Source organism: Rhea pennata, chromosome 16, assembly GCF_028389875.1.
Source record: "Rhea pennata isolate bPtePen1 chromosome 16, bPtePen1.pri, whole genome shotgun sequence".
Classification (NCBI taxonomy): Eukaryota; Metazoa; Chordata; class Aves; order Rheiformes; family Rheidae; genus Rhea; species Rhea pennata.
This window is the reverse complement of record NC_084678.1, coordinates 3231691-3254282: the sequence shown is the minus strand read 5'-3', so window position 1 is coordinate 3254282 and position 22592 is coordinate 3231691. Positions and strand designations below refer to the sequence as shown.

Sequence of the window (22592 nt, the reverse complement as noted above, 5' to 3'; positions counted from 1 at the left end):
CTTCCTTTTAAAAGGAAACAGACCTCCTTCATATTGCATCAAGATACAAAAGTATCTGGATATTGGTCTCAAGTTTCCTTGCGAAACATGCATGTGAAAAAGGACATGAATTGCATAGCCTTTTTCATTATTTGCTAATATTAATGATTTATTGAAAGTTTACCAGAAATAGTGGGAATGTAAAAAATAGCTACTCGACAGGAGAGGCTCCACACAGATTCAAAACTACTGAATAGTTTCTCTTGGTTTTCTGAGGATGAATGAGAATATGTCCTCCCTACCAGACATGAATTTTTCCTGCAAATTTACAACTACTTCCTTGGAAAATAACTCCACTGGCTTTGCAGGTTCAACTACGCTAAACCTGAAATTTCCATCTCTGTACTTAGAGACCCATGTCTCCACCTCAGAGGTCTGAAGGCTGCTCTCCAGAATGTTCGTATCCTTGGGCTGTTCTTTTCAAGGCAGTAAAGTCTTCTTGGACTCCAGTTTAGAAGAATTCTGCATCACTACAGAAACTGTCGTCAAAACATATGTCATATCTGCTCTCAAGACAGCCTTAGAAAAGTTACTGCTACTGTCTTCATAGAACCACAGAATCAGTAAGGTTGGAAGGGACCTCTGGAGATCATCTAGTCCAACCTCCCTGCTCCGCAGGGTCACCTACAGCATGTTAGACAGGGTTGCATCCAGGCAGGCCTTGAAGATCTCCAGAGAAGGAGACTCCACAACCTCTCTGGGCAACCTGGTCCAGTGCTCTGTCACTCTCACAGGGAAGAAATTCCCCCTCACACTCAGGCAGAACTTCCTGTGCTTCTATTTTTGCCCATTGCCTCTTGTCCTGTCGCACGGGACAACTGAAAAGAGTTTGTCCCCATCCCCTTGACACCCTTCCTTCGGGTACTTATAGACATTGATAAGATCCCCCCTCAGTCTTCTCCTCCCCAGGCTGAAGAGGCCCAGCTCTCTCAGCCATTCCTCATAGGGCAGATGCTCCAGCCCTCTGACCATCTTTGTAGCCCTACGCTGGACTCTCTCCAGTAACTCCATGTCTCTCTTGTAGTGGGGAGCCCAGAACTGGACACAGTACTCGAGATGAGGCCTCACCAGGGCTGAGTAGAGGGGCAGGATCACCTCACTCGACCGGCTGGCAACACTCTTCCTAATGCACCCCAGGAGACCATTGGCTTTCTTGGCCACAAGGGCACATTGCTGGTTCATGGTCAATTTGTCATCCACCAGCACTCCCAGGTCCTTCTCTGCAGTGTCTCTTCCCACAACAGTGTCCCCCATGTTGGCCTGACCTTTGATCTTTACCCATAAGCTCTCAACTGCCTCCTCCTTCTCCACCCCTAGGCAGAGCTCGATGCATTCCAGTTGCTCTCTCACATAAAGAGTAACTCCACCACCTTTCCTTCCTGGCCTGTCTTTCCTGGCTTAAGCTTTCCCCAGAGCTTTCTTCTGTGGTAATCAAATAAAAAAACAAAATACTATGCTCGGATTAATAAAAGCATACGTAACCAACAGAATTTAGGCATTTGAAACCTTAATTTACAGACTGAAGATACAAGAACTGTTACTTGACAGTAAGGTCCAAGTTTTCTGGTTCCTTACTTTAAATGTAGGCTTCTCCTGTCCTTGACAAAACCTTTCACTAGGGACTGTCAGGGACCCAAGAAAACTTTGAAACCAGCAATCAACTGGATGGTACCTGGCAACATAGCACGCTTTGAAATAAAGTTGAGGGGAGAAAGTAGTCTGTCATGTTTATAACAACCCCCCATTTACTGCCATGGCCAGGCAGTCTGATACAGATTTCCAAATGCCTCTGTGCTCTCTTCTGAGCCATCATAAATAATGCATCATCCAAAATAACTATGCATAGATTAAAAATGACACTCCAGCAGTACTGAAAGACCTCGCAAGTATCAGGTGCCATCAGTAAAAACTATTACTATAAAATGTGTGAAGGGTAGTGCTGAACACAAGTCTCCAGCTTATGCTCATTAGACACACAAATGCAAATATGTGACTATGTCTAAGGATAACAGCTTAAAAATATCTTTCTACTCTCAACCTTCCACAGATGATTAATGAATTGATACCGTCCATAAGGTAAATGATTTTATATGTGCAGCTCATCAATAGTTAGTCACAGGATCATTCCCCAATGATTACAGATCAATTACTGTAAACTTCTTCTCTATAACGTTTTCATTGCATTTTCAGTTTCATGTTTGCTTGATCTCCAAAACACCTGTAGTCGTAAGATAACAACAAATGATCTATTCCTTTTAAAATGTATATATACATTATCCGACTATGAAACAGTAAGCTTAATCGCAAGAATCAAGACTTAAAGCTTTGAGATTTTTTCTTCTCTCTCAGGTCTCAGTTTCACATCGTATTTGTCCAAATATCAACTATAGCTTTGCCACCAGAATTTTAGCTTACTGTACCGTTTAGCCACAGACAATTGGGTACAGAACATAGTACTCTGAAAAACAAAGCAAAATCCACATCTCTATTTGTAAAAATACCTAAAGTCCTTCCACCCCTCCTCATCATTCCAGATAATACTTCCATGATTCACCACTATAGATGACATTCTTGCCATTTATATTTATTTTCACTTTTTCAAAGATCAAAGTATACAAAGCAATTTAAAACAAATTTTAATTTAATTTTATATCATTCTTAAATATAGTATGTTTTATTTCACTAGTCATGACTAACAGACCAATTTTTCTGTTAAATTTGTTTTATTATAACAGAAGTAACTGGGGTTTTTTTAATCAATTTGTCTTTCCCTTCTAGTTTCTTTTTTTATTTCTGGAAGAAAAAACACCACTATTGCTGAAACCTTTAACGGTGCACATTAACCATGGACTACAACATCCTGGAATACTGCTATTATCAAGTAAGCACAGCGTTATAGTGCCTTTAAATCTAAAAGGTTTTTTAAATTATTTCTAAAAATATTTTTAACACATATTCCCAAAACAACAGTGTGTCTAAAAACTCCAGAAAGTGGCAGGTAAAATGGATCTGGAAAGGAATCTATTAGGGAGCGGAGAAGGAAAACTTAAAAAAGCATATGACTGTAGAATAGACAGATGATTGACAACGCATACACAGAAGGCTATGTAGAAATGGTCTTGAATCATCCAGACTGGTGCAAAAAACAACGCTAACTAGAAAAATGCATCCTAGATAACTTTAAACTATTAACCTTAAAGTCAAATTTCAAGGATGATTGACAATAGTTATGTGATAGTAAGTAATAAGCTACATTTGTTAACTTCAAATTATTATAGCACTAAACTATTTACGTTTTCTAACTAAATCAGAAAATATCCATTCATTAATGCTTTCTTTCTAAAATATCTGATTTTTAAAAATAAATTCTGAAAAATGTTTCCGTGGAATTTAGGCAAATCATTTTATTTTTAACAGTGTGCGAGACTGCCACATTTGTATTATGTATAGCTAGTTTTATTCAAAAAGCAGTGAAAATGGAATGCGAGATTTGGTAACAGAATATTCAGTTAATCAGAAGGCCAATTCCAGTACTACTCTGTAATTGATATAGTCTACTGTTCAGTTTTTTTTTTTTTTTTTTTTTTTTTTTTTTTTTTTTTTTGCTGATAAATTTACACCTACTTCCTGGCATAAGTGAAAATCAAAAACATTTTATTGTTTTTTCAAGAACAAAATCAAATCAAACTCACTTTACCCAGATGAGGGAGTTGTAAAACTCTGGATCAACAGATTCTAAATCCTTGAGTCCTACTGGCTTATTTAGGATACGTTTATAGAACGGCAGAGAGAAACCAGTGTCAATGAATTTCCCATGGAACAAAGCCTGCAGAACATGAAAACAGACAAAATAATGTAAAGGATGATTGAATACTCAACATGATAACATTCTGTACTCTGTTCCAATGAAATCTGACAGCCAAAGAATTAAAGCATCCTAGAATATCATGACTGCTAATACATTTAAATCATTTATACCAACGGCAGTCGTATCCAAACACCTGGTAAGAGTTTCAGCTCAAAGATGAACTATTTAATTATCCATCTAATGGTACAGTATTTATCTATACAAAATATTACAGGAGTTAGCTTTTTCAACTTTCAAACTTACCATGGCAATGAATCTTCCAATAAAACGAAAGTATTTCAGATGGTCTGGATTAATATAAGAGGCAGGGTTTATCTGTAAGCAGTAGTTATCTTTCCCTGCATATTCAAACAGGCAGTACATTGGGTTCAAAACTTCATGTGACAATAGAAAGAACCATTCCCTGAAATCACACAAGAAATCCCACATTTCAATAGTATTCAAAAAAATATTTTAGTTAACTCATATGCTGAAAATTGACTTAGGAACTTCTTGGTACATAGGCAGTGAACCTAACTTCTTTTCCAGAATGTATGCCTAGACCAAACAATAACAAACTATAACTGTCACTATAACAATTTAGGAATTAGTATGCACTTTATCACCTTACACAACTCTCAAGGGTTTGGAAAAGAGAGTCTTATCTTAATAGGCAGATTACACTAGTACTTTTAAGAGGTCATCACTGATCTAAACTTTGACGCTTTAGGGAATGCTAATTAATACTTTTCCGTTACATTTCAGTAAAGATTTAAACTGAAAGGGGATTTCTACTGACTTTTCAATAAACCTTTACTTTGATATTTATGGCTTTGTCAAAGGCTTAGTTCTGTAAACTATGTATCTTTTTTCTCTAATCACTGAGACATTCAAATAATTCCTTAGATGATTTAAAAACTGTACAAAACTACTTCAAGACATGCATTGATACTCTAAGGAAAGATGAAATAAAAGTTTCATGAATATTTTTAAAGCATTGCAGTCTAAGCATCTCCTTTGAAGAAGTTTTCACACCAGCAATTCACAGAAAAAAAGATTTTTTGCCATTTTAGTTCAGTTTACCTTGCAACACCTCCGTAATCTAAGCCTTCCTCACCAGGGAAAATAACCCACAAACGTCTCCGTAGATCCTGAGGGCTGAAGCTCATTATCTTAGTAAAAGAAAAACAATCAATTTATATAAAGAGAATAACTACCAGCACAAGCCAGACTTATTACTATTTGTTATCAGAAAATATAGCCTTTAATACATCAGATCATAAAATGAACTATGAGAAATACATAAGCTACCTATTTAGGAAATGCTCATGGAATTTAAGGGGTTAGTCCAAACCTATTTCCTGATAATAGATGTGAAAAGTAAAAGATGGAAAAGAGCAGAAAATAATTCTTAAATGAAAGACTGTCATATTTAGGTCAGCAGCCTATCTATAAATATACAACAAAAACCTGGCCGATAAATAAAAGATGCTCATATAGAGTAAATTTGGGCTTTCTAGAATAACATTCTGAACAGTATTCCAGTTATATTTAATGAAGCAAAGACTCAAAGAAATAAATGAAAAAAATTAATATGCTCTCTCTCTATATATATATATATACACATATGCATATACATACACACACATATATTTTTCCATTTTACAGCTCCAGTTCCTAAAAAAGGATGATGGTTATCAGGTCTGCATCAGGGAGAATCATAGCTGCTAATGCAACTATCCCAATACTATTTTTAATACAAGGATCAAATTTGATATGGTCAAATATCAGAGGTTTTCATAACAAAACAGCGCTGTGATTTCAAATAACACTTGTGTGTCTGACAGCGTAAGTTCTTGTTTGCAATGAGAGACGTAGAATCTGGAACAAAATCTGTATTTTAAAATCTCTCCTACACATCACAGTTATTAGAGTAAAATTTATAACTCTGACAGAAATACACACAAATGATAAATAATAAGCACAAAAAATTAGCTCATTTCTTTTTGATTATATCATCTAAATTACTGACGAGAGTTTTCTAAAGCAAATCTAGGTTAGCTGATATTCACATGCTTACATAACCTATCTCTTTTGAGTCTTTTCAGTACAATATGATTTTATTGCCTTTGCAATTATTGAAGAAAAGAACAAAGTGCAAATTTAGGAATTAAGGCTGCAGTCAACTTTCTGTTACAGGAAGTACGTTGTCCACTTTAATCCCTTTTATTTGAACAGTGTTCTAAAAGACAAGAATACTCAAACACACTAATATTTATGGCTTCTGCTAAGCCAATATACAGTAATTTGAACAGGAAGATACTAAGCTTTATTTAGGACCATGTTTTCTTGTCTTCAAACATATTATTCTATGTGTATGACTTTCCTGGCTTGGACACATCAATGATAATTTCTAAGCAATGAAGCCTGAGGACATGTAAGAAGATTAATAAAACTCAGCTATTCACAGTAAAGGCAGAGGAAGCTAAAAGCTACTTTCTTAGGTTAAGGTCTTCCTTTTAAGTTACTTTAAAACAGAAAAATATAGAAATGGCCAGAGGAATCTCAGTTTTCTCTCCATTTCCAATCTTATTTCTATGCATCTTGTTGGACTGATAAACATTTGCTTTCTGCTTGTACTTAACAAAAAAATGGGAGCAATATATTGTCACAATGAACACTCAAAAAAAATTCAAGTAGTACTTCAAAAAACTGTAGAATCATAACTTTTAACCGTGGTTTAGTTCTACTGACACTCATGAGAATTTTGCTACTAATAATCTAAACATAACTAATAATTTGGGGTTTCTTTTAATCTTTTCATTACTCTTTTAAAGACCCGAAATATCTAGAATAAGATCAACTTTCAATATATTCTAGTATATTACCATGCTTATATGAAACACTACTAGGAAAACGTGCCCACAAAAATAAGCTGAACTGATAACTTCCTGAGACGAGGTAGCTGTTCTCCCAGTGCACATCCCTCAGAACTAACTCAGGAAATTTAAAAAAATACTGAGCTACATAATCACTACCTCTGGGAAACACTGTCAGGTGGATCAGTCAGGAGGGCCAGAACTTCACATTTTAGCATGATCTTATTATATATAAGTATGACTGTATCCTAAATACATTATTTTAAGCATTAGTTTTTGTTTTTGTCACTTCGAAAATATTAGCAACACATTAAAGGATCAAGAATGACACCTGACTTTGAAAGCTCATCAATCCAACTTTGCAAAAGCAGTACTAAAATATGTTTTAATGAAATACCTGTTGAAATGAGTCCTCAAATAATGTTTTTCTGCTCACTGTAATCTTTATGTGTTGTGGCATTGCCAGTTGCTGAAATGAAATATTTTTCAGAAATGAAATGTGCAATCACTTAAGATTTCTTATGTCATGTTATGACTGCTGTTTGTTTATATATTGTTTCAAGAGGTACAGGTGATTTTCACTAACCCATATAAAATAAAACCAGCAATCAATATATTCTCGATTTTAAGTTAATCCAAGAACAAACTGTTTCCAATATTGTTATCTACAGTGAGGTATACAGCACCTCCACATACCTGCTTTGAACAGGTTCAAATACTGTGTTCTTACAAGACATAGGAAAAGCATTAAGATCAACAACATGTTTTAAGTCAGCAAAGCTTTCTACCTCAAAAATTATTAAAAATTAGAGAATTTAATGAATTCTGCACAGAATTCAAAGTGAAAAATTAGGCAGGCCTGTGGCTCTGCTATTTTTTAAAGGTTAATTCATTAATTCTTGAAAACTATAATGTTTAAACTGAGGAGTTTTTCCTAAATATTAAGTTACTTAATCTTTTGATATACACAAAGTTTAAAGGACCAGAACTGACACAATTTAATTGAAATTATGTTAGAATATGTTAGCCTGCAACACCGTATATTCTTCAGTGATTAGATGTACAGGTTCTTTGTCAAATACCCTGCATTTTCTTCTGGAAGAATGTATTTGTGCAGAAACTAGATTTTGTATTAACTGTATTTAAAGATCACTACTATGCCTTCCTATAATACTTTATTAAAAGCAGGAAAAAAACCACTATTCTGAGGCCTATCACCTTCCAAAAACACTAATTACACTGATGTCTATGTTTATTCTAAAAGGCTTTAAAGGTATCCTTCAGTTTACCTCACTTTGAATCTTACGTAAGTTTAGAACAAGGCCTGTATTTACTGCCTCTTAATTTAACTCACATTTAACCTTAAACTAGTTCAATCAGCTTTACTCAAAAGGTATTAAAGAGTTTATTTAACAAAAGCAAATGAATAAGCAACAAACATTGTCAAGAAAAAAATTCCATACCTGACACCAGAACCGGAAGTACTGAACCTTTGCCTTGAAATCACGCACATAAGCTATCTGGGGTCCGTTGTCTCTGAAACCAAAAGGAGAAAAATGAACTTGTGTTTTGATAATTTAAGAAAAACTTGTATATATTTATTAGTGACATAGTTAGATGGTTTAGTTGGCTACAAAGCTGTCTATCTGAAAGATTCTTATGCAGTCACTTTTTTGATTTTTTTGGGTGTAATTCGCTTGTTTAAGTAAAAAAAACCTTCACGTGTAATATTGTGGGGTGCATTTGCAGTATTTATTAACAGTATCTGATTAAGTGCAAAGAGAAGGACTCTAACAATTGGAGTGGGGTAACATTCAGTTAATTTGAAAGTTAAATTCTGTTTTTAATTCCATTCTCGTTCCTGAGAATCAAAGAAATAAAGGTTTGAGAGTACATCTGAAAAGAAAGACCAGTAACTAGCAGGGATCTTGTCATCAGAAGTATTGATGGAGCCCCTCCATTACTCCCAAATCTTATCTAGTATTTGGCAAGATGGACTCCAAAGCGTTCAGAAAGAGTTCTTCACTTGTTGTGTGTCCCTGCCTTCTGCAGGGACAGTTCTCAGTGAAAGAAAAACTAGAAAACTAGGAAGTTTTGCTACTTGCCAAAACTTCTGCAAAAAGCTTAAGAAAAGAAAAACAATTTCAAAAATTATGCTTGTTGAACTTCGTATCAGGCTTTTAAAAGTAAAGTTTGAAAACACTTACAGAGCAGACTTGCCCGTGCGGGGATCTATATACGTAGTGGTTCTTCTATTGTGATCAACAAAATATGGAATACCATCTACAGTAAATCGCATTTCCCAGCCTTCTGGTAAAGGTTTCTCATTTAATTGACTGTAGATACAAGAAAATACAGGATAACTGATCAATTTAATACATGAAGTTAATTTATAAATACTTAAGACAGTAAAAAAAATCAGATCTGAAAAACAATATTGTTGTTGTTGTCAACATTTACTCTGCTTGTTTTTATCTTAAATTTTAATGTCAGCTATCACTAAAACAAAAATGCTTTTTAAATAAGGATTAGCTCATTCCATTACACTATCTATCTGTAATAGCAGCAAGAAGAGCTTTGAGGAAAAAAAGCTATGTAAATTTTATGGATGTTTCCTCTGCTTAAGTAATACAGTTTTATGTTCTAGCTATTAGATTTTTATTCTAAAACTGACATCATTTTAATGAGCTTTTGGCACCTCACATATAATCACAGTAGTCAAAAAAGGGAGGATTTCAAGGCAATCAAAATAAAAGAATATCAAGAAAATACAAACACCTATGTTGTATAATTTTTTGCAACTTCTAGCTCAAGTTTGATATAAACATAAACGGATCTTGATACAATTGGAAGACCTGAACAGTATCATTCCACCACAGCAATCTCAGATTGTACTTCCATCCACAGAACCATATGACAGGACCATGTTTCCAACTGTAAAGCCAGAGCTCCTGGTTGATGGGTCGTTATTAAAAATCACAGTGCTTTTCTACAGGGTCAGCTGCTGCAGATGTGACAGACTGAAGAGCTGCAGCTTTGGCTAAAGAGAAAAAGCCCTGTCCACACACTAGGTCATTCTATTCTCTCTCCTCTTATTCCTTTTCTACAGGGGACAGATGAAGTTTCTTCACTAAATGGAAGTTTTCAGCTCAAGCATAGAGGAGCTAGGAAAGAACATCTCCAACTTCCTGCCAATGCTCCCTATTTCAAAGAGTCAAAGTAACTGAACCTCGAACTAAAACAGTATTCCATTACTTTTAGTAGTACCTGAAGTTTTTCTTCTGCCTGTCTTAATCTAAAGCCTGACGTTTGGTAGAAGGTGGGTTAGGTTTTTTTTTCGAGGTCATGCGGGGAAGGAGTGGAGGAAGCTGCTGTAGGGTTTTTTGTTTGTATACTTTCTTTTGTCTCTTAGCTACTGATTGTCTAATAAACAACATATTTGCTGATAATTGTGCTATTTGCAAGCAACATTTTGATAGTTTCCATTTTGTCTTGTACTTTTGTATATATTTGAAATGACACTGAGAAGTCTGTACATGACAATCCATCTTTCAATTGTGAGCCATGTCTCCTAGTTCTCAGTGTCACCACTTTGTGAATTTGTCATTCCAGATCTAGATGAAACTAACTAATTTCTTACCCTTGACTCCTGGGATCTTCCCACTGAGTAATACGTGTGTTGTGATTGACAAAATATACTCTGCCATTGCTGTCAGTTCTCTTTTCTGAAAAGAAGCAAAAATTGAAAGTATTTCAATATCTGCTTAATGTAATGCCCAGACTACATCCAATAAAAAAAAAAATTAAAAAAAAATTAAAAGCTCCTGCACCAGCCTTTACTGTCTTCGAGTTTCTCTGTATCTCCTTTGACACATCTTTTCATTCCAATGGACATCACTTCTTAAGAGTCTATTCAGCAACAGGAACCTATGTTAATAGCACTGACTGCTAATAATTATATGAAACTTCACCACCACCTATCCTCAATGAAAAGCTGCATTGAAGTGTTCATGGATAAGTTCCTTATACCCTAAAGCTTATCCTGAAAAGCTCACCTATTCTGCACAGCTTGTATGATGAAATCTTGATAAGTCAGATTCCAGGTGTCATCACAGGATAGATATTTGTGTGAAGGAAAGTTCAGCTTGGGAGAGTTACCTTAACTAGATCTATTGGACTAATGCTAACAGTTTTTAAAAAAAGCTTTTTCAGATATTTCTCAAAGTTAATAATTTAAATAGATTAAAATACTGATAAAGCTGAAATTTCCATCCAAGATCACTTACTATGCTATTTGTTTTTTCAATTAGAGGAAAATATTAATTGAAAAAAAAAATAACAAAAATAAGTTTTCTCCATAGGTGCTTTCATTATTGTTGTGTGCCTTACATACAATGTAGACAGCAAAAACAAAATAGTTGAGACGTATGTACAAATACCAGGAAAGTATAGTCATGTGAACAGTGGCATAACCCTTCATATTCAGAAAAAAAGGATCAGTGCACATTACAAGAAAATGTACAAATACTCGACCAGTTAAGCCTATGCCCATGACTGAAACATACTTATGATAAATGCCAGGATTTGGTCTTCTGGCATCATTGTGCTTTTTTTATGACCTATTTTTTTATTTACTTACAGTGTTGCAAAAGCAATACAGAATATGGAATCCAAAATATAAAATCCGACCAAAATCTGACTACAGCAGGTAACAAACTTCAGTTTAGAAGACAGGTCTGGAAGTAGACTTGTCCATAGAAGTTATACTGATAGTAAAATAGTACAACTACAAAACTGAGTTTTCCTTGTTTCCTGGGCTGCTTTCAGCCTAATGAACATTTCTGGAAATGTTATATAGATAGTGTAACAAGGCAAAGTGTGGGCACAACTATTTTATGACATGAAATTGCATCCCTAACTTAACTAAAAATCCAAATAGTCATATTTGAAAAATCTTAAGACAAAAACCAGGTCTAGCTTTGCCAAGTAGAGATATTAAAATTACACAACTCTAAGAACTTTGCCCAGATATCATGAGATATGTGTTGAACTACTACTACTACATATCACTACTACTTCATAGTCACTTATCTGATCCAGGAATTAGTTTACACTTGCAATTTATATAAATATTTTCTGTCTGTGTGCAAAAATGTAAATTGTTAACAACATAAGGTGTAAAAAATCCCCACATTTCTTTTTGGGGGAAGTATAGATGGGTGCTTATTAGTCATTACAAAAACTTTTCAGATCAACAAAACTCTCCAAGAACGCACTATATAATGAGGGAAATGAAGAGAAGAGAGGAGTGTGTTTGTGGGGGGGGTGAGAGGGGGAGTCCTGCATAATGTAAATACTAAAGGTAATGATGATAGCATGAAAGAAGCCATACAACATGGTAGTTACTGGAAATAAAATAGCATACTTCATATTTTTAAATCCATTTTGGTCACGCATCCTGTACAGACTTGGTACTTTAACAGCACATTTGATTAGATTTCATTTAAGAAGATTTTAAATACAGATTTTTCACATACATAGAAATTCCCCCCGACATAGCTGGCAGAATTTCGTAGAAGTATGCTTTAACGTTTAATTAAATTAAATTACAAAACACTATTTTAGTCAGTCCTACCCCATCCATGTGGCAGAGGGCCAAGAGGATCAAACTCTTTGTTCTGTGTGGAAGAAAAGTCCTGGTTCTGCAAATCACACAAAGAAATGGTGCATTACTAACTAGCCATTATCCATTTTCTTCCCAGATGTTTTAAGTGTAGCCATCATAAATTATTGAAGTAAATACATTTGTTAATGTTACATACAGCAAAGATGCCAAAGAGTTTTTTTTTTTCTTTCTTCCCCCCCCCGCCCCCCCTCTCCACAGAGAGTCTCTAAGTTCATTAGAAACTGGTCTTTTATTTGGGCTCTTTTACTTCTTGGTACTAAAGACTGAAAGCTCTTCTGTTAGCTAATTTTACGGTACTTGGCATGGTTAACTTCAGTGCCAAGAAAAATATTCTTTGTGAAATGCACCTGCCTACACAGAAAATCAGTACAGTGATACCCAAAACAATCAGAAAGAAAATCACTTCATCACAGAATGGTTGAGGTTGAAGGGACATGAGTAATCATCTAAGTCCAACTCCCCTGTTCAAGTAGGTTCACTTACAACAAGTTGCCCCGGACCCTGTCCAGAATATCTCCTTTTGAGAATCTCCAAGCATGGAGACTCAAAACCTCTCTGGGCAACCTGTTCCAGAGCTCTGTCACTCTCACTGTAAAAAGTTTTCACATATTCAGGCAGAACTTCCTGTTTCTCAGGTTATACCCACTGATTCTTGTCCTGTCACTGGGCACCAATGAAAAGCATCTGGGTCCATCATATTTACACCCTTCCTTCAAATATTTATAGACATTCATAAAAGATGCCTCCTTAGTCTTGTCTTCTCCAGGCTGAACAAGCCCAGCTCTCTCAGCATTTCCTCATACGAAAGATGCTCCAGGCCCTTAATCAACCATCTTAGTGGCCCTTCACTGGACTTGCTCCAGTACCTCCATGTCTCTTTTATATTGGGGAGCTCAGAACTGGACACAATACGCCAGATGCAGCCTCAACAGTGCTGAGTAGAGGGGAAGGATCACCTTCCTCAACCTGCTGGCAATGCTCTTCCTAATGCAGCTCTCTCTCCAGGCTGTCAGGGTCCCCCTGAAAGGTAGCACAGCCTTCTGGTATATCAGTCACTCCTCCCAGTTTTGCATCACCAGCAGACTTGCTGAGGGTGCACTCTGCCCCTTCATTCAGGTCATTAACGAAGACATTAAACAGTACTGGCTCCACTGTTAATCCCTCTGTACACTTCTAGCTACCAGTCTCCAGCTAGGCTTTGTGTCACTGATCACAACCCTCTGAACTCTGCCATTCAGCCAATTTGCAATTCACCCTCACTGTCTGTGCATCTAGTCTGTACTTCCTCAGCTTGTCTGTGAGGATGATTGTGGGAGACAGTATTGAAAGCCTTGCTCAAGTCAAGGTGGACGACATCCACTGCTCTCCCCTCCCCTACCCAGTCAGTCCTTCCATCATGGAAGGCTATTAGGTTGGTTAAGCATGACTTCTATTTTGTCCATGCTGACTACTCCTATCACTTTCTTATCCTTCATATGTTAGAGATGGTATCCAGGATTAGCTACTACATCACAGGGACTGAGATGAGGCTGACTAATCAGTAGTTCCTGGGTCCTTTTTGAAGGCTGGAGTGACGTTAGCTTTCTTCCATTCCTCAGGCCCCTCTCCTTTATTCCTGCACTCAGTATAGTCCTCCCTACTGCCATGTAGGAGGTACATTTTTAATCCATGTACATACAGTAATTTAGAACTTACAGCATTCTTGATAAACTTATAGCTTTATTTGGAGCTGTCTAAAGTCTGCTATTGATGACAGAAACACTGCATTTGAAATTCTGGAATGGTTATTTTAAATCCCCTTACTTTCATAACATTCATTGTGTATATTGACATTTTACCTAAGCAGGAATAATTTGTTTCCTCTGTGCTACCCTTCCTTCCTGGTCTTTGGCCAAACCAATGCAAGACATGATGTAAATAAAACAGCTTATTACTAAGCTGCAGTTTGTTTTGAACCACTGGCTTTTATCAATATTGAACATAAATTTTACCAAAGAAATTTCACACCAGCTATATTCAGCTGCATGCGCTGCCTGCAGTCATTGCAAGGACACGAGCCAGGGTTACCAATTATATGGCAGGAACACACACAAAGGTATACTCTATCACAAAGAAATAAGACATACTATTGAAGTCTGGTATCTTCACTGGGAAGAGTCTATCACAAGCATTCCCAAAAACAAAGTATATACATAGCACATACAAAATGCAGAAGAGATAGACATTACAATCTAATAGGTTGAGAATCAACCATTTCTCAACTTCAGCATTACATTCCTTACCCCATATATAAATCTTTGATTAAATTGCTGCATAGCTCCTTGAAGCTGACTGCGCTGAAGCTGCCACTGCTCATAATTCCGGACAGATTCTAACGTTGGTCTCTGCCATGTTGTTGTTCTCGTGAAGTGGTCAACATAATAAATTCTCCCCATGTTGTCAACTCGTCGCTCCCAGCTTTTTTAAAAAATGACAACCAACAATCCTCAGTAACACACAATAATTTTAAAGGTTAAGAAGCACTTTCAGAGTTAGACTAATCGTAAAGCAAAGATACAGTATGTTTGGAACTAGAAATAAAAGTATGGGTTCATCAGCAGACTTTCTTCTCCCTTTACCCTCTTTACAATTAAAATTGTAAAGAGTTAAAAGTCTTTCTGAAGAGAATGACTTATACTTTGTTCCACGGTATACCAAATCAGACTCATCTCATTTACTGTGCTTTCAGTTCTTTCAAAATAGTTTCAGAGCAATTTAAAATCTACTTTAAGTGCTACATAAACCACTGTCATTATTGTACTGTCATCACTGCTTTTATCCCTCCCAGTCCCTGAAGATAATAGCCTTTTGGTTTCTTCCCTCAAAACCTGCCAATTGGCCAGTACAACACAAGATTCCCTTATGCCCTTTCTGGCACAAGTTCAGTCTGATTCAGCACAAACAAGGGATGACAGGAGGCAGGGAAGAGGGGTGTAGGTTGGTGTGTGGGAGTTGTTCTTTTGGTTTTTAGTTCATTTATTTAAAAATTCTTTTTAATTTACAAAATTTTATTGAAAACATTAAGATTCTGAATAAGTTTCAGTAATATGATAGTCAATCCTGTCACAAAGCTTAAGACCAGGTGGGCTACCTTCATGAGACTTTCTGCAGGCTTGATTTGCTCTTAAAAAATCAAGTTCTCCTTACTGTCTTGCATGCTTTTACTTTCTAAACTATACAGCGTAAGTATGAATGACTTGAGTATGAATGAAGTATAGCGCTACAATTATCTTTTCCTTTCATTTTTGAAAAAATAAGAAAAATAGAACAAACGTGAATACAGGCTCTAACAACAACCAACACCGTTGGCTGTTCTGACATTAACATCTGGAAAAGCCTGATAACCAGAACTGTTTCATAAAAGCACAGTAAATTATCTGTGAACCCTGAGACACGATCAAAAGCCTGAAAAGAGTAACCTCAGCATGAAGGGGTAGCCAAGGACACACTTGCTCAAAGCTAATAGTTAGATTAATCTCAAAACATCTTTCTATAGTTTTGGTTCCCTTTTAGAGCTGCAGGTGTCTATTTTCTTTAACTCAGACCAGTTTTTCAATATACATGCACTTGCCTAATCTTTGACAGTGAAGCTAAGTTCCAATTCTGTTATCTTCAACATTTCCCTCCTTCCCACGCTATGCACAATTATTGTAGAGCTTAGATATCCTGCAGCACCTGCTTGCACTCCATTCACATTACTAATCTGCTTGCTAGCTTTAGTAAGCTATCAGTCAATTAACCTTAGATAAATCCAGTCCAGACATACCCTAGACAATCAGATGACTTTTTCTGACTCACCCTGGAGGAAGAGGCTCTGGCCGATCCCACGTGGTTCTTTTTTCAACGTGATCTACGTAGTATACTCGACCATGTTGATCTACTCTTTGCTCCCAACTAAAAATAAAATAAAAATTTTATCTTCCTCCAGATAAAATCATTCCAACCATTCACCTACTGCACAACTATGAGAAATATTATACATAAGCATTTTAAAAAACAAACTGCAAGGAAAACCTAACTAATATTTGGTTCGTGAGATGCCCCAAAATGCTGTACAATATACAGTAGTATGAAGTCCACATTGACAGTACCTTTAACTAGACAAAGAATAAAAAAAGTTCTACATAACTGCCTGTTATAGGAAAATGAAGTAAAATTTCATGCCTAAGCATATAATTTTGGAAAACAATGAAACAATGCTTTGTATTGAATACCAAAACAGTGTAACCTGTTGAGCATAATCCCATGTTAGAATAGTAACATTCATTTAACTACCCCAAGTATGCAACTTTTGCACAGATCATATATATGCAGAATTCTTCAGAAGGGCACTGATGATGTATTTTATATGCAGCATTTGGGACAGAGACTTACTTTTTATTTGTATCAAATACGGCATGAGGAAAAAAAGCATATTAATTCACTGTTTCTATTGAAATTGAAATCAAACTAAATTGTCTTTTTCAAGACTGCCTTTGTACTTCAGAATTACTCTGTAAGGTAAGTCAAACTTCTCCCATATACTGCTTCAACTGTTGGCAAATTAAGGCAGATACCAATGTGAATGTTGTAATTGGTGAAATATTAAGTCTTTGTTTTCCTACCAAACCAAAGTTATAAAACTCCCCAAACTAAATACTGCAGGGATATTTGTTAATGTGGAAAAAGCTAGATGTTACAAATGGTTCGTTTTGTAATATCTACTGTAAAGTAAACAAAAACAAAAATCCAGTCCCTCTCATCTCCCCCAAAAATCCAAAACCCAAACCAAATGAACAGATATTCCACCACAAAAATCACTGAGCTCCTACCCAGGTGGAAGAGGACCTTGGCTGACTGTAGCAAGTGCCTGAGGTGGAGGATTTACTGGCTGAACTTGTCTTGACACTGGAGGTGTGGTCAGTGCAGCAGCTGGAGGAGCAGTTGCAGCAGCTGTTGCTCCAGCTGTTGCCCCCTCGGGGCTCTGTTCTGAAGAAGCACTTGCTGCTGTACCCGGCAGCGACCCTGCACTGGCCCCATCATTTTCTGTGGATGTGGATGAAGGACCGTTGGCACTTCCTGTGATATCAGAGATAATGAAGACAGGAGACAAAACTTTTGATTGAGATTTCTTTAATTATTATCATCAGCAATCTACTCTGGATGTTATGAACCACAAAAGTAGATATGCAGAAATTGGTGTTTCGGGGTGCACACATACACCCACATATTTTGCATCTTACACAAACTCAGAATAAACTTTGTCTTATCTGTAGAAATGCTTCAATCCAAGAATTGGCATTAACTGTCCAGCTTTGGTATTTCTGATAGAATATATAATCTTTACCAAAACAAGTCATTTGTAGCCTGTAAACAGTAAATAATTATAAAAAATTTCTTCTTGCTTGCATTGATAAGCTAGCTATTCATCGTAAATTACTTGTAATAACTTAAGATGTGTTAAAAATAAGATTTCCAAGAAGAGACCTGGCCTCTATAAGCAAAGAATTGGGGTGGGGTGGAGGAGAAGAAACAGATGCAAAGAACTAAGTGAAAATATTTTAAAATGTATGTCATTTGTGCATGGGCAGGGAGGGGGGATTAAAAGTTGTATACAAGTCTGGCCTTAGTACTGAACTATACTGCATTCATCTTTTGAAGTAATTATTATAGCCCAGTTTCCCATCCAGATTGAGCATTTAACAACTGTAATAATGAGATCACTGAAACAAATGGCAGCATATGAGGATGAAAGAGAAAGATTTTTTAAATAAATGAACTAAAAACATTTATCAACTAACTTTTCAGGAGTACTTTTTTCTTCTGAGTCATTCTACTTCATGGGTATGCACAAAATTGTTTTCCTATTCTTCTAGGATTTCCTAAGCTGCACGAAAGGATTGCCATTCAGTGTCACTGTTTCTCAATCACATTTAATGGTTCCCCAATTTCTAGCAAGCCATTAAGATGGTCTGTTCCTTGCTACAATGGCAAAGGGGAATCAGCTAAAAGTCCTTAAAAAGCTACTCTGGTAAGGTTTTGGAAGCATTCTACAACAAAACACAGATGACGTACACTACATAACTATGGACATAGCTGAAGATAGTTTCCATTGGGAGCAATCAGAGACCAAGTTCTAAAATTTAAGTGTCAAGTATTGTAGCATTTAAATAATTGAGTAACATAAAAAACATCTACCTATTTCAATGCAAGAGTAATCAAAACATTAAGTGCTGTTATTTAAAAGAATTTAACTAGAATTGTAAAAATAAACCGCCAGTCTTTGAGACCCAATATTATCTACTGGGACTATTCTTTAAATCCTTCAGTAGATTTCGTCCTAATGAAGTCTCATCAAATTCAATGGGATGTCTCAGTGCAGTGGTAGCACTCTCGTTCTTTTGGACCAGCTCCACTATATTTAGCAGTAACATTGCAATCATTCTTTAGCAGACACTGAAGAAAAAATTCTAATAATAGGAGCAATGATCAAACAACATAAATTGAAGGCAAGCTACAAATAATCATTTAGAAATCTGCTCAAGAGAAATTTGCTCTCAAAAATGTAGTATTTCAGAAACAGTACAAGAAATGGCTATTTTCATTCAAATAGTCTACAGCTTACAAATAGCTCTGAAATGAACACCACACACTAGAATACATACCAGCTACTGAAGTGGGTCTACGGGGAGTGGGTGGAGGTGGTCTAGAAGGTCTGGGAGGTCTAGAAGGTTTATAGCTTCCATTTGTGAGTAACGGAGAATCACCACCATTAACAGTCTTGTTTTCACTGTGAGCTGCATCTTCACAGCTTTCAAGGCCATTTGAGTTAGTCCTTTACAGGAAAAGACAGAACAGAGAACTATTCTTAAGAGCTTATGGAAAGTATTAATTTTTATGGAAGACACCGGAATGCAACAAGGTGAGATTCTTACAAATATATCGTAATGACAGATATTTGTCATCTGTAATGAATGTATAAACACACTACCAGTTTATCTTCTGAGGTATACGGGACATCAATTGACGAAAAGGTTATGAGATATATATATATTACTAATATCTATTGCTGAAAATTCCTTCTTAATTTCCCAATTTAATACACCTCCCTTTTGTTCCAGTCTCTGGATTTTGCTGCTGAGGTATTTCCTCCCATGAATTCTGCTTGTTCTAATGAGACAAGAAGCTGATTAAGACCTGGAAATTGCGTATATGCATTTGCCCCATGGAGCTAGAATATGCTCAGAGCAGACAGTATACTTGAAAATTTCAGAAGACTTCATTAAGATGCACAAATTGCCCTTAAATGCAGTTCTAGAAGTGCCTAGTTTTTGTTGTTTCAAAACTATCAGTCTGAAATAGAACATAACAGAGAATTTCAGACTTGAGTGTTGAAGTTCTGATAAACAGTTGTGAATTACTCTCCTCAACCTCTCAAACCCTTTGAAACTTTACAGAACACTTTTCAGCCACCCTATACTGTTTGATTATGTTTAGCTATATGGTATTCCGATATATTTGTAGCTCAGTAATTAGAGTTTCAGGTATCTGAATCCTTATACCTAAAGCATTTTATTTTCATAATTAGCACGTTCAGTAAAGAAAAAAAATCAATTAAAAATTCTAGTGGATTGACAGCTCAAATACACAGGCCCCTAGTAATAAAACTGTAAGCTATCGTTTCAGTACAGTACCTCTAAAATCTGTGTAACACATCCTTTTAAACGTGCACAAAATAAAAGCAAGTAGGTAGGCAGGCTTAATTCATATCACCAGTCATAGAGGATCAAGTAAAATCCTATGTTTTACCTCAATATCAAAATGCCAAATATACCAAATATATCTTTGCTCCAGTTGCACATAATTTATATCATACTACATCAACCCAGAAGAAATGTAAAACTAAATGACTGTGCAAGCATTAACTAGTGATCTAAACTGTGTAGGAACTGTAGCCTAGTTTTTCTCAGCTGCAGAAAACATAGTGCTGTTACCTTAACATTAAAGTCAAAAGCTTAAGCTTCTATCTTTCATATATTTGACCTGTTAGTTTAAGACACATATAAAACTGTCTTGATGTGGATCAGTGTATAAAAACAACCACTGCTAGACATATTCCAGGTTCAGATCATTGCCATGACCATATAAAGGATCCTCAAAATGAACCTTTAATGAACATCAAGATCTTCACTGGTTGGTACTAAAACGATGCAGCTGTTATTACTCAAACACCCAGACATTCTGAACACCCAAGCTTGGAAAACATTCCTCTGAGGGCAAAAAGAAACAGAACAAAAAATAAAACTGTCATGGGAAGACTCTAGACTACATAGCTAAGGCAGTTATATTTGTGATATATGAAAGAATGGTGAAATTAACTCAGCTGTTTCAGATATCATTCAAAAGTGTAGCGCACTATACAGATTGATAAGATATGTAGCACTGGAAAACTAACCAAAGTGGCTCTGAGCTCACTGAAGGTTAATCTATCATGGAGCGTGGTCACACTTTCATCCTACCAAGCAGCAGAATACGTAACCTCATGGGAAACTTAAAAACTTGCCAGCGCCAGACAGCTTCTGGTATCTTATTTAACAAAGCTAAATTCTAAAACAAACAACTTTCTATCTTCAGATATAGGAAGAACCTCAAGAATAGAGGGTACATTCAACATACACAAAAACGAGAGATACTCTGTACTTTGGAGTAAGACAGTCCCTTTTTAGCCTAGTTCTAAATCTCTGCTTGCTTAATTTTCCTTCACAAAAATAAGGTACACTGCTGCTCTACTCTCTGAACAGTTTCTCACCATGGAGACAGTCAAACTTGGAGACACAACCACACATCCTCAAAGCATTCCACAGAATTTCCTTGTGATACTGAAAAAAATGCATTGAGGCCAGGAACTTTCAGAAGAGCTACAAATCTAAGAATAATGCATGTGAAAAGATTTACATTTTTTGAACTACGAACGCAAATTAATGTATGAGATTCAGCTTAAAACCAAGCATTTCAGTTCTAAGGCATACATCCACTAAGCAAACTACTGTAAGCAGTTAAAACATTACTGATCTCAGTTGCTGGAACTCTTAACATAAATTGCCATCCTCACAACAGAGACAGCAGAATATGTCTGCACTTCAACTGTAGCGAATAACTCGGCTTAAACTGCCCAGTGGAGACCTGTTAAAGATAACATGCACCAACTGTGCCCCTCTTTCAACAATTTTAGTACGAGTCAGGGCAGGGACTGAATGAATTATTACTGGGATTACTCCCATCTTAAAACATGCCAGATTGATTTGCTGCTGGACACGCAACCAAACACAAGTAAATGTTCTGACATCAAATTAGAGAAGTCCATATAATTTTATAATAGTTTAAATGAAATAGTTAAATCAGAGAGCTTGTACATAAACACAGTATAGATCTGCAAAGGAAAAATTACCAAATAGATTCCAAACCTTGATAAGACATTGAAGCAACATGAAGTTTTGCTTATTTTTGGAAAAAAGGTTTCTAATCTAATACGTTAAATAAAGTTGAAAGTAATTTGTTTTTAAAGACATTTAGCATAGTTAAATTAATTCACATCCATAAGGCATTAGTTAAAGCCTCTATGCTGCTGAAAAAGGTGTTATGATCTCTCCAGCATATTTTCTCTTTAAATAAAGCATTATGGAGAGGTGGGAAATATGAAAAAGAAAAAAAAAAAATCAAAAGAACATTCAGGTATAGAGGCAAACTGAAGCTAGAAAATTGAGATGATCAGTTTAGTATTTGAATGTGTATTGAATTTGTCTCTTTTTCTCTTTCTCAGTACAAAAGAAAAAAGAAGTCTTACCGTGCATCATTCTTTACTCTGGAGGTATCATTCTGTGTAGGACCTTAAATATCAGAAAGAAAAAGACAATAAAAGTATAAGCAACATTCTGAATGATTTTCAAGTTAAAAAGAAGTCTTTGATGCCCGGATTTCTTTCAAATAGTGAGGCACTATACTACTTTTCTATAGTCTCATTTTAAGACTGTGTATGTATATTCATTTTTTAATGAATATTTTTGCTGCAAAATATAAAAGCAGTAGTATTTTCTCCTTATGGAGGATATAACAAGACATTATT

General features: G+C 35.9%; 1 protein-coding gene across 4 annotated transcripts in view; it reads right to left on the bottom strand.

The window, feature by feature from the left end:
* Positions 1-22592, bottom strand: part of ITCH (itchy E3 ubiquitin protein ligase) — a 63216-nt gene that overhangs the window by 8064 nt on the left and 32560 nt on the right. For 3 of the 4 annotated variants that reach the window (XM_062588863.1, XM_062588864.1, XM_062588866.1), the window contains exons 6-18: positions 22314-22356; positions 19135-19304; positions 17302-17548; positions 16289-16384; positions 14734-14908; positions 12401-12467; positions 10406-10490; positions 8973-9101; positions 8229-8301; positions 7163-7234; positions 4970-5058; positions 4151-4310; positions 3732-3865 (exon numbers count right to left, since the gene is read on the bottom strand). In XM_062588863.1, coding sequence (XP_062444847.1) covers positions 3732-3865; positions 4151-4310; positions 4970-5058; positions 7163-7234; positions 8229-8301; positions 8973-9101; positions 10406-10490; positions 12401-12467; positions 14734-14908; positions 16289-16384; positions 17302-17548; positions 19135-19304; positions 22314-22356 — 1540 coding nt within the window. The remainder of the gene's footprint in view (positions 1-3731; positions 3866-4150; positions 4311-4969; positions 5059-7162; positions 7235-8228; positions 8302-8972; positions 9102-10405; positions 10491-12400; positions 12468-14733; positions 14909-16288; positions 16385-17301; positions 17549-19134; positions 19305-22313; positions 22357-22592) is intronic. The other variant, XM_062588865.1, reaches the window with a different exon arrangement.